Genomic DNA, 12,493 nt, shown 5'->3' with positions numbered 1-12,493 from the left:
CTCTGTTTGTCCTGTTTACTATGTTCATTGAATGTGAAAATAAAAGAAAAAAAAAAAAAATCACAAATTTTGTGTTGTCCCCAGAAAATTAATAGGGGAAAATCTTCCAATGGACACCAATTCTGCTTACTCAGGGGCACCAAGGTATTCCTTTAATTTCCAGGTATTTCCTCTCAGTTCCCGTTTGGCTATGGCACAGGAAGTGAAGGGAAATCTCCTTAATGGGACACAGATGGATAGAAAAAAACAAAAACAAAAAAATAAAAATAAATATGCCAGGGTTATAACCCTCCATTTCTCTATCCAAACTGAAAAACAAATAAGGTTTTGCCTATAGTTCTATTTTACTTTGAACTTTTCCTCTGCGCAGGAGCTTCCTGTAATAAGAAGTCGTCATTGCCCTCTCCTTGTGTAGGGTAACTGGTCTAAAAGGTTTTGCCTATAGTTCTACTTAAAAATGTTGCAATAAGTTTGAAAAGCTCATCTTGGGAAGTAATGTTTGAAATTGGGGTTATTTATATTTGGTTACAAGCAACCATGGGTTTACTTCAAGCATTATATAAAAAATGTGTGTAAAAACAATTTTATTATCTAACGTAAGGATTATCCTTCTGTTTGCCAATGAAGCCAATATTATGGAACCTGCAGTTGTATGAATTCAGTCCTCTACATTTCAAATATTTTGCTTCAAAATGTGGATGTGATGGGTTCCACTTTTCTATGCACATAAACCTACAAAAAAAAAAATCCAACAACCTTTATCTCATCTTTTCTTATTTTAAAAATCTCATTTGCATAACAGAGTTGTGAGAATAAGATTTTGTAAAATTAAGATTTGAACCATTTTGAATAATAAAACAACGTTTGTTTTATCATCCAGTCGGTTAGGTGTGCAGAAAAGTGAACACATTTTTAAGTTTGCGGAAAAGGATGAAAGCGTTTATTAACTACTTCAATACCAAACATTTTTAACCTTTTCCTGCCCAGGCCAACTTTCAGCTTTTTTCTACACAAATCGAGCTTCTGTTCTGTTTTTTTATCCTTTGCAAAATCAGCTCCCCATTCACACCTGAGACCTTGTAACACTGAGTCACAGGACAAACTTTGTTTTATTATTCAAAATGTTTCAAATCTTAATTTTACAAAGTCTCTTATTCTCACAACTCTGTTATGCAAATGAAATTTAAATTTGGTGTCATCGCTCTTACTCTCTCATACTGGTCACTGGACGTTCAACATGGTACCTCATGGCAAAGAACTCTCTGAGGATCTGGACAAAAAAAATTGTTGCTCTACATAAAGATGGCCTAAGATTCCCAAGACCATTAAACCGAGCTGCAGTATGGTGGCCAAGACCATATAGCAGTTTAACAGGACATGCTCCCCTCAGAATGGACCTCGCCATGGTCGACCAAAAAAGTTCAGTGCACGTGCTCAGCGTCATATCCAGAGGTTGTCTTTGGGAAATAGAAGTATGAGTGCTGCCAGCATTGCTGCAGAGGTTGAAGGGATGGGGGGGTCAGCCTGTCAGTGCTCAGACCATACGCCGCACACTGCATAAAATTGATCTGCATGGCTGACGTCCCAGAAAGAAGCCTCTTCTAAAGATGATGCACAAGAAAGCCCACAGTTTGCTGAAGACAAGCAGACTAAAGGACATGGATTACTGGAACCATATCGTGTTGTCTGATGAGACCAAGATAAACTTATTTGGTTCAGATGGTGTCAAGTATGTGTGGTGGCAACAAGGTGAGGAGTACAAAGACAAATGTGTCTTGCCTACAGTCAAGCATGGTGGTGGGAGTGTCATGGTCTGGTGGCTGCATGAGTGTTGCTTACACTGGGGAGCTACAGTTCATTGAGGGAACCATGAATGCCAACATATACTGAAGCAGAGCATGATCCCCTTCCCTCAGAGACTGGGCAGCATTCCAACATAACTACCCCAAACACACCTCCAAGACAACCACTGCCTTCCTAAAGAAGCTGAGGGTAAAGATGATGGACTGGCCAAGCATGTATCCAGACCTAGACAGTATTGAGCATCTGTGGGGCATACTCAATCGGAAGGTCTCCAATATCCAACATTTCCATGATGTTATCATGGAAGAGTAGAAGAGGACTCCAGTGACAACATGTGAAGCTCTGGTGAACTCCATGTCCAATTTGGACATTTTCACTTAGGGGTGTACTCTCTTTTGTTGCCAGCGATTTAGACATTAATGGCTGTGTTTTGAGTTATTTTGAGGGTACAGCAAATTTACACTGTTATACAAGCTGTACACTCACTACTTTACATTGTAGCAAGGTGTCATTTCTTCAATGTTATACAAACAAAAAGATTTAATAAAATACTTACAAAAATGTGAGGGGTACTCACTTTTGTGAGAATATAAATGTATAAAAATATAAATAAATAAAAGTGAATCATTTAGATGTACTGACATCTAATTTCTTGAGGCCTGAAAATGCCAAGACAGCACAAATACCCCCAATTGACCCCTTTTTGGAAAGTAGACAGTCCAAGGTATTTAGTAAGAGGCATGGCAGGTTTTTTGAAGTTGTAATTTTTTGTCACAATTTTTTGGAAAAAGAAGAAACACAATTTTTAAATAAATGTATGCATGCTTTCACCAGTATATCATATAACTGGTGTAGCAGTGATCAGGAAAAACAAAAACAGAACATTCCATAGCTCAGCTCATTAACTGGTGTAAATATGGTCCGGGGATACACTGGCACCTTCGATGCCACTGTGCGATTGCTGGGTGTCCAGTGTGCTCCTGTTCCTTTAAGGGGTATTGGGCTGCCTCCAGGCCCACCTGCCCCTCATCTATTTAATGCACGTGCTTCCATTGGGGAGGCGCTCATAAATTCAGTAGCATTATGACTACAAGCAATACACAGGGTGCCGTGAAGAGGCCTTGCAGCTTACGCATGCATTTGCAAATGCGTGCTAACTAAACCCCTGTTTTTTTATGCAGAATGTTGGACAGGTTAATTTGGTCAGTTGGCAGACTGGTTGGCTATGAAATGTATTGTTTTTGTCTTTCATGCGCTCCTTGCTGTGAACGTCAGTCATAGGTGGGGGCAGGGGCCATATGTTTGTTACCAGATCAGGGACACTGGTGACAATTTTTTTATTATTATTATTTTTTTTTTTTTAACATACAGTGACCAGAGCAATACAATGTTACCATAGGAACACCGTACTACTTTGGAGAGGTGATCAGGGTTTTATTTTTAATTTTTTTACATACTGATATTTTATAACTGAATTTTACAGTTAAAAGCAAGCATTTTTTTAACTGAATGAAAATTACTCAGTCAGTGATTCCTATTGTGATTAGCTGTGACTGCCAACAGATAATCACATGGTACAGATGGGCTTTGATTGGCCCTGTCAGTACCATGCGATGACTGTGACCAACAGGGTGACAGATCGTGCCTAAGCGTGGCCTGTGGGGCATACGTGAGGCACAATCCTGGGAGGATGTCAACAATAGAGCTCCTGCCCAGGCATCATTTTACAACAGGCTGGGCGGAAAGGGGTTAAAAAAAAAAAAAAAAAAAAACACGGACCAGAAAACTATATACTTTTCAGATACCTTTCATTTTCAGGCAAGTGCAGCCACTGAAGAACTGTTAATACTCTCCGCTGATAAGGTATAGTCCTGTAAGAAATGTAACCAAAATATGATGTAACATATGCAGACAGAAATATACATACACACAAGCAACAAATTCAAGTGTATGAAAAAGCCAATTTTAACAAGCTAGTGACCCAGTGAGACTGATACATAGGCCATGGTCTAGGGCAGCAGCACAAAGGCACCCACACATTGCGTTACCGATTGTCAGGATCACATTCCCATGCACAGTAAAGATGCAGACTGTCACGCTTGCAACAACAACCTGGATGGGGCTTCATTTTTGCGGTTTCTATAGTTTGTGCATTGCATTGGTGGAATAGTAAATCAGAGATGCCTCATCTTATGGAAGCAGGGGGAAGGAAGAGCTGGGGCCGCTCTGACCGATTCTCCCGGTGAGAGCACACAGAGAGATATTCTTCTCCCGGCCGAACAGGAAGCTTGTTCTAAGACACGATTGGCCAGGAAATCCTAAGATTGGAGCCAGTTCACACACAGCGTGGGAATCCTAAGACTCCCTGGCCAATAGGGGCTTCCTGATTGGCCTGGAGGAGAATGAGGAAGACAATAGCGAATATTAATTCGCTAGTGTCACAAAAGTGGTTGGGCTCGGGGAGGGGGGGGGGGGGGGGAGTCAAGCCCACCCTTATTTTAAGCAAATTAGAGCAAATTAAGCAAATTAGAGCCTCAGGCTCTGCTCCCCCTACATGTAGATTAGGAGGCCAGACGCATGGATAGAGGGGCGTCACCCCTGTACAATGGGCTGGCACCGCTTTGTATCCATGCTCAACCACTCTAGAGAATACATCTAGAACCAAGCTGGGCAGTTTTCCCAACTTCTGTTAGTTCTACAGTAAATGAGGGCAAACTGTATCTATCAGCCATCGTTTGTGTGTCTAAAACATGCTGCCTAGTCGAGCCAGTTGACTGGGGTAGGAGGGGTGGCATTTTGCCTGGGAGCAGAAAGTATACCTCCATAATTGGCTAGAGAGCATGTAGTGCCACTGGCAAAAAAAAAAAAATAAATTAAGAAAGGTATCTTCTGTAATAACTAACTGTGCAGTGGCTACCTGTGATTTGCCCAGCCTTGTATATACACTATATGGCCAAGGGAATGTGGAAACATAATTACCACCCCTATGTAGTGTATACCGCTATAAGTATGTTGGCACCCCCACAAATGATTTCCGGTAAAGGGTAATGTTATTGCTACAGTCATACTGGAACAGAAAAGGGCCTTCCTCAAACTGCTACCACAAGGCTGGATGTGCACAACTGTCTACAGTGGGGTTGATTTACTAAAACTGGAGAGTGCAAAACTGGTGCAGCTCTGCATGGAAACCAATCAGCTGCCAGGTCTTTTTGTCAAAGCTTAAGTGAACAAGCTGAAGTTAGAAGCTGATTGGCTGCCATACACAGGTGAACCAGATTTTGCACTCTCCAGTTTTAGTTCAATAACCCCACTGTAGACAGTTGTGTACATTGAACCTTGTGGTAGCAGTTTGTGGAAGGCCCTTTTCTTTTCCAGTATGACTGTTCCCAAAGCCAACACAACAAAGACATGGTTTGACCAACTTGATGTGGAGGAACCTGCACAGAGCCCTGACCTCAAACCAAATGAACACCTTTGTAATGAACTCCGATTCCAAGTCAGGACTTATTTTCCAACGAGAGTACCTAATCACACAAATTCTCTTAGTCTGGGTTCGCATATGTGCAAATTGAATGCGGTTTTCACTGCATTCAATTCGCACGACACGTGAGTGTGATCGTCTCTCAATGGAGCCAGTTCACATACAGCGTGGTTTCCAAAAAGGCCCTATGCATTTTTAGGTGCGGTTCTGGTGAAAATTCAGGTAAAAATTGGAACCTGAATTGGTGAACAGAAAGGCACCGGACCCCAGGCTGAAACCCGCGGGCGCACATACGTGAACCTGCCCTTAGACTAAATGGCCAAAAATTCCCACAGACACACCTTAAAATCTCTAAGAAAAGCTTCCCAGAAGAGGGAAGCCTATCATAACTGCAGGGTGGGGGCATCTTTACATTTTATATCTAGTGACACCTTGGAATTTTGAAATGATTTGGTATCAATTACAAGTAATAATCATAGTAAAATGATTGTTATTGTCGGTTATACACTTACACAGGCCAGAAGAATGTGGCTGCCTTCAACCCCTGTTTTTCAGCAGTAATCCAGAGCTGTAAAGAAGAAAAGCATAAGTGGATCTCTATTTTACGTTCAGATTCTTTACAAGTAAATTTATTTTTTTCAAATATGTATATTATCCAAGTCAAAGAGCTCCACAGGCTCAAAAAAATATTTTAAATGTCTATTGACTCAATTTAATAATGAGAACACTCAATATGACTCCCTAACCAAACATGTAAACCTCAAACTACAGATACTTGAAAAATTTAAAGCATCTTAAAAAAAATAATAATAATCTAAAAGGGCAGTTATAAGAATTCCAGACTAAATGTAGTCATCATATTTAAAAGGGGTTGTAAACCTGTACATCAACCCAGTGAAGTGGCTGGCCTCAGGTAATACACAGAGATGAAACAAATTCTCCTACATAAGTTGTACATGTTCATCTATCCATTAAAAATGCAGAATTTACACAGGATCTCTCAGCTCTAAAAAGCAGGGGACAGAGAGCTGAAGTTACATCAGTGAGGAGAACTTTGAGAGCAGATTGGAGGACACATCCCCTTCACACAGGAACAGAGCTGAGACTATCAATCACAGGCTTTGCCCTCCCCTGTCACCATTTTTCCCTTGGTGTCAGGAAAAAGTATCAGAAGTGGCTCATGCTGATAACAGAGGAACGAGCCAGCGGACAGAAATGACAGTGCTCTGGTTTGAGACAAGTACAAGGCATATGCTTTTTTTCATATTCCATGTCTGAGGTTTTCAACCACTGTAAGAACCAAAAAAGCAGTAAAGCGTGAAGTTCATTACTTACCGGTTGCCCACCCCACCATCTAGGATTAAATTTCTCTCGTGACCGGAGGCTGAAGTTAGCATCAAAGACAGGATCATACATAGAGTTCCCAACAATCCCATGGGATTCTGGATAAAGACCCTAAAATAAAAAAAAGACACAAGAACATTGCAGCAGGTTTATCATTGACATTTCACGATGTATTACAGTGAACCTGCACATAAAAAAAATAAGATTTTGCTATGTTATAGGAAACATCAAATAATGTTAAATTGCGCCTAACCCTAAAAAAAAAAAAAAAAAAAAAAAAAAAAAAAAAAAATATTCGAAATTTTGTCTTGAATTCCTTCCAAACAATTACAGCGCACGTTCTGTGTCTAGGCACTCTTGCCTAAACATGAGATCAACGTAAGGCCTATGATTGCTAGTCAAACCAAATTGGAGTTAGATTTGGTAATGTCAATACTGTGCTGTTCATTGCTCTCCTTCCTGGTGGGAAATCTGTACCTGAGAACCTGCACTGCAAGATGTCCCCGTTTCTGCTTCATAAACGTTATGCTTTCTCCACCTCTATTGCTGATTTTTAAACATTTTCCTGCCAATCACCAGATCAACAGTCATCAGAAAAGCAGCTCAGACACGAAAAAGAAAACCATGCAGAACAAGCCACTAATATGAAAAATCAGCTGCAGGGGGCCTACAGGCAATACCTTTGTCCTCTGACTTTTATGGCACAGCTCCCAGAGTTCAGATCTTTTTTAAACTATTAGTCACATGGCACAAGATGTTCCCATAACATTTCTAACCACCAGTTTCTTTGGGATAGTTCATTCCAAACCACCATTAAATCCCACCTTAGGAGTTGCTGAGTCACACTTATGGGTTATTCTATAGGACATGTATAAATTAGCTAGATTTTGCTCCTCTCTCTTTTAGAGAGCATGGCATATCCTTTGACATTTTATTTACCCATTTATTTTGTAGCTAAATTCATGCATCCTACTCCTCATGATTGGCTGTAAACACCAGTAAACACGTTGAGAGTCTTCACTCAAGGGTGGCAAGTCAAGCTTGCATATAATCATGAATTTTGTTTATATCAAGTATTGTTTGTATCTACAGTATCAGATTATGTTTGATTCATATGTTCATTATATTTATTGCCATTGCCTGTACCAATCATGTCCATTTACTATTGATATTAAATATGTTATTATTATATTTATTATTGTTCTTCTTGTTTATCCTGTGAATTGTATATTATGCATTATATATCAAATCTATTAACTTATCAACTTCATTAATATATCAATTTATTATGGTTTCATGGACTACCCTTTGGGGATTGTGACACTTAACTCATAGTTAGGCACTTTAAACATTATAATCTACAAAAACATGCCTCATGTAAAGTCCCAAATCCATGATTTCTTTCTTTTTTCAGTTTCTTAATTTGTTACAAATCTGTCGATATTGCATTATCCACCCATTCCATTTTTTCCTTTTCTACATGTCAATAAAGCATAGATGTCAAATGTAAATCTTTGCTACTGTAGGCAAAAGTAAGCATTGGAAACAGCAGTTAGGATGCCCTTATTTTTTTACTCTGGATGTTCCAAACTAATTTAGGGCAGTTTTCCATTTCTTAGATGCAATGGCTGCATTAGATTCCTTTTTCAGGCTCTTATTCTTAAATTCACCTAGTAAATCTGCCATGTACGCATTTTGCTTCCTAGGGTAACAACTATTCTCTTCACTGTATCAATGGAAGGACTGGACTACACAGACCTCCTCTTGTCCTCTTTTCCATAATGTAGAAAACAAACAGAAAAGTGATGGCAGAAAAAAGACTGAGTATTCCATCGAGTCTGCCACCATTTTTGATTTATTTTTTGTTAACTTTTTTTGTCGGAGTATAGATTTATGTTTGTCCCAAGCATGTTTGAAGTTTTTTACTGTTGAATGTCTGTATACAGAAAGGGTTCTGTAGTCCTTGGAGATAACCATGTAGCGGATTAGCATCAGCACAAATACAAAAGCAACATCAACGCAGGAAGTGATCAATGGACAACATTTCTGGCAGCATCAACAAGCATCTTTTGTATGTATCAAAACATACATCGCAAAACACTTTCAACAGTATAATAAAGAGACCAAAAATTACTAAATAAGAGAAGTTCATTGTTGAGATTTACATAATGTTACATATTAATCCAACAACTGAATATCAATAAATCAATATTTTTCTATTTATATGCATTTTTTAGATTTCCTTTTTACAACAACTGAATATGCTATTTTAATTTAATAAGTGAACTGTCCCATGTGCACACGTTTTTTTTCTTTGCTCATGGATTCCTAAGCACTAAAAAAAAAAAAAAAAAAAAAAAAAAGGTTTATAGCCTATATAATTACCGTTGCCAGCGTATACAAATTAGGATAGGTTTTTGTTGGATAAACAGGTCTCATATACGGAGCATGTGTTCCACAGGTTCCTATACAAAGGGGAATATACAAGAAATGCTATAATACTGCAATACAAAATAGTGACGGAATAAAACCAAAATGTCAAAAAATTGTTTAAATATAAGCTGATAGTGGATCTCCTGAAGGAGGATTTTTTCAATATTAGACATAAGGAATAATTCTAATTAAAAATATGTCATTCCAAATAGATAAAATGAGTACAAGCATTTTCTATGTTGCCTACTGGTGCAAAGAACTTGTCCCAATCATTCAATGTTGTGAACTGAAACTTGGCCTGGAGGCAATGCCAATATGATATGACAGCACGGCCTTTGTGGTTTCAGCAATTACTTTTTTACTCAAAGCTATCCAAATATATGTGCCTCAGTTCCCATAAAGCTGGCCTTATACCTGTAGAATTTTGTTAGAAAAACACAAATTTTCTGTATGTTTGTTCGGTTATCTAAAAGTTAAAGGGTATGATTTCACAATCGGTTTCAACCAGAGCAAGCAAAAAAACTCAAAAAGGACAGAGAATGAAAACATTTTTCCAATTAGATTTAACAAAAAGTGTTTCTAATCATTGAATTTGCTGCAGAGAAAAATCTTAACTAGTCTTATGTGCATGTACTTGTTAATCCAAGAGTAGAACATTTGTTTTACAAAATGCCGTTCAAAATTTGTTGAGTCCATTACTTGAGACCATTGCATCGTCAGATGAGCGACTTTTATACTTTCTAGTTCTAACTTTTCAACGAGATTTTACAGGTTTAAGGCCAGCATAAGACTTCAGAGGTGATAATGTAATGTTCGAACTAGGTATTAGGTAATCTATAGCGTTTTAAACTTGTCCGACTTAGAAAACAACTTAAACCCATGGAGCCCCAGCATTGCATGTAGAAGAAACTACCACTAGATACTGTGGTGCATAAGCATGTTCAGTTTAAATAGGGTATTTATATTTACAAATGGTATTTTAAAATGGTCACAACATCAAAATGCATCTCATCTGATGCTTTACCAGTGCCCAGTGTTAGCTTTGCTAATTTTAATTGAACAAACAACATTTGATAGTTGTTGCACCTATAAGAAAGATTCAAAACACATTTTTTTCAGGAATTCAAACCAAGTAGAAAAGGAAAAACATGTTTTGGCCACGGTAGTCAGATAAACATTCTTAAAATCTCACCTGTACATTTTAAACCTTTTCTAGAAAAATGCGTAAAGGAATCTGGTTAGTTGCTACCAGTGTTGCCTCAACTTTCTCTCTACCCTTATTTAAGGCCAATTATTTGCTCAAAATTTGCCAATAACACAAATTTATTTTATTAAGCATAGCCTAAGGGAAGAGAGAACACAAGTTTTAACATTAAACCCATTTTTCAGAACATAAGCTCCAGTTAAGTGCCACGTAGTTAAACAATTTACAATTAAAACAAGGGGGGATATTTACGAAAGGCAAATCCACTTTGCACTGTAAGTGCACTTGGAAGTGCAGTCGCTCTAAATCTAAGGGGTAAATCTGAAATGAGTGGAAACTCTTCTAATTTTATCATCCAAACATATGCAAGCTAAAATGCTGTTTTTTTATTTTCCTTGCGTGTCCCCCTCGGATCTACAGCGACTTTACTTCCAAGTTCACTTTCAGTGCGCTTGCAGTGCAAAGTGGATTTTCCTTTAGTAAATAACCCCTGAGGTGTTAAAAACTCATGCTTACCATTAAACATGTCGTTTACATATCCCGATAGGATTCCACTTCACTTATTAGTAAAAGGTTTGATTTTACTTTTAGGGATCACATACCGCTTCCCATTGCAGTCCCCTCCTAATGTGCCTCACTGCACCTACAACCCCCCCCCCCCCCCCCCACACACACACCACACACACACATTTTCAGACTGTCTCTGTGCTCTCTACAGTAATATTTGTGGAAAGAATCGGTCTGTGGCTGCAGATTTAAGGGTTGAATGTTCCAGACATTTTTGGGAAGTCTGCATCTCATTGGCACACCATTCTATCCCCAGAACAGAGCTAGAAAATCTTGCAATAAGTGCTCCCAAATGTTAGAATTATCTTAGCTAGGAAGTGCAGGTCACAATGATTTAGTGCATTTCTTAGAACTAGGCAAAGTGGCGAATGTGACTTTTCATAGGTGTACACATGGTCAGTAATCAGTGTTTAGCACATCCAAAGAAAAAAAGGCATGGATGATAATGAGCGAGGGAGAGGTTGATAAATAATTTAAAAAGTCTCTCAATTTCCCAAATGAATAACAAGATGAGAAGGGTGTTACTGCCCTTGTAGGACTTAAAAATGTGGGCCCTGAACACAGTACTTACATGTCACCTAGTAGGAAATCTAGCCCAGCTCTTCCTCAGAATTATGACAAGATTGTTACATGCCAATCAGCATTCCAGTCCCTTCAAACCCTTGTAAAATATCTTCTCAAACTAAGCACATAATCTAGTCCCATATTATCGTTAGGGTTCATAATGCAGTACCCTATCCATTTTTCAATTGCTCCCTTACATTTTTTTCTCACCAATTATAAAATGTAGATTATGCTACTTCTAGATAAAGCTAACCTAAGAGTATAACGGGGGGGCAAAAAAAATTAAGAACAAGTAAAATCTACATTAAAAATGACTTACTTAGTTTGTAGATATTGGGCATAACCTTCGCTCCTTCTTTCATATATGATGCACGAAAACCATCAACAGAGAAAATGATCAACGGAGGGCGAAGAAACCTAATAAAATAATTCACAATGGATTGAAGAAAAAAAAAATATTCTTAATAGAAGTCAACACAGGTTTGTTTAAAAGTGTTTGTAAAGGCAGAATGTTTTTCATCATAAAAAACCTTCTGTGTACAGCAGCCCCCAATACTTACATTAGCCCCATCTCTATTCAGCGATGTTGCAGGAGAGACTCAGCTGTCTAGGACTCTCCCTTCTGATTGGCTGAGACACACAATGGGCACCATTGGCTCTTGCTGCTGCCAAAGTCAGTGAGCCAATCAGAGGAGAGGGGCGGGGCTCCATGGCTCTGTGTCTGAATGGACACACAGTAGCAGCTTGGCTCAGGTGCCCCCATAGCAAGCTTCTTGCTGTGGGGACACTTGGCAGGAGGGAAGGGCCAGGAGTGCTGGCAAGGGACCGGAGAAGAGGAGCATCTGGGCTGCTCTTTTCTTTTTTTTAGGTTTACTAAAATGTTGGCCATACGGGGGCATATTGGGGATTTGTGTACAAATGATATGACCAACTTATTGATTAATCACGTTTATTATTTTTAAATAAAAAAAAAACAAGACTTTAGTATCACTTTACGTGACTCAAATTATGTAATGGATTGTAATCGGTTAATAACTTCCAAAAGGCTCAAGCAAAAGTGTAGTTATGCGCAATGTACTTACGCTGTCCCCCCAACC

At 38.7% G+C, this 12,493-nt stretch overlaps 1 protein-coding gene across 15 annotated transcripts in view; it reads right to left on the bottom strand.

The window, feature by feature from the left end:
• The window catches only part of ENPP2 (ectonucleotide pyrophosphatase/phosphodiesterase 2), a 188,903-nt gene that overhangs the window by 76,713 nt on the left and 99,697 nt on the right, over positions 1-12,493 (bottom strand). For all 15 annotated transcript variants that reach the window (XM_077493256.1, XM_077493255.1, XM_077493261.1 and 12 more), the window contains 5 exons: positions 11,716-11,813; positions 9,014-9,093; positions 6,620-6,739; positions 5,797-5,852; positions 3,609-3,674 (listed from right to left, as the gene is read on the bottom strand). In XM_077493256.1, coding sequence (XP_077349382.1) covers positions 3,609-3,674; positions 5,797-5,852; positions 6,620-6,739; positions 9,014-9,093; positions 11,716-11,813 — 420 coding nt within the window. The remainder of the gene's footprint in view (positions 1-3,608; positions 3,675-5,796; positions 5,853-6,619; positions 6,740-9,013; positions 9,094-11,715; positions 11,814-12,493) is intronic.

This window comes from Lithobates pipiens, unplaced genomic scaffold (assembly GCF_037356315.1).
Source record: "Lithobates pipiens isolate NorthernLeopardFrog02 unplaced genomic scaffold, aLitPip1_a1.2 Scaffold_19, whole genome shotgun sequence".
NCBI classification, from domain to species: domain Eukaryota; kingdom Metazoa; phylum Chordata; class Amphibia; order Anura; family Ranidae; genus Lithobates; species Lithobates pipiens.
This window is presented reverse-complemented; position numbering and strand designations above follow the sequence as displayed.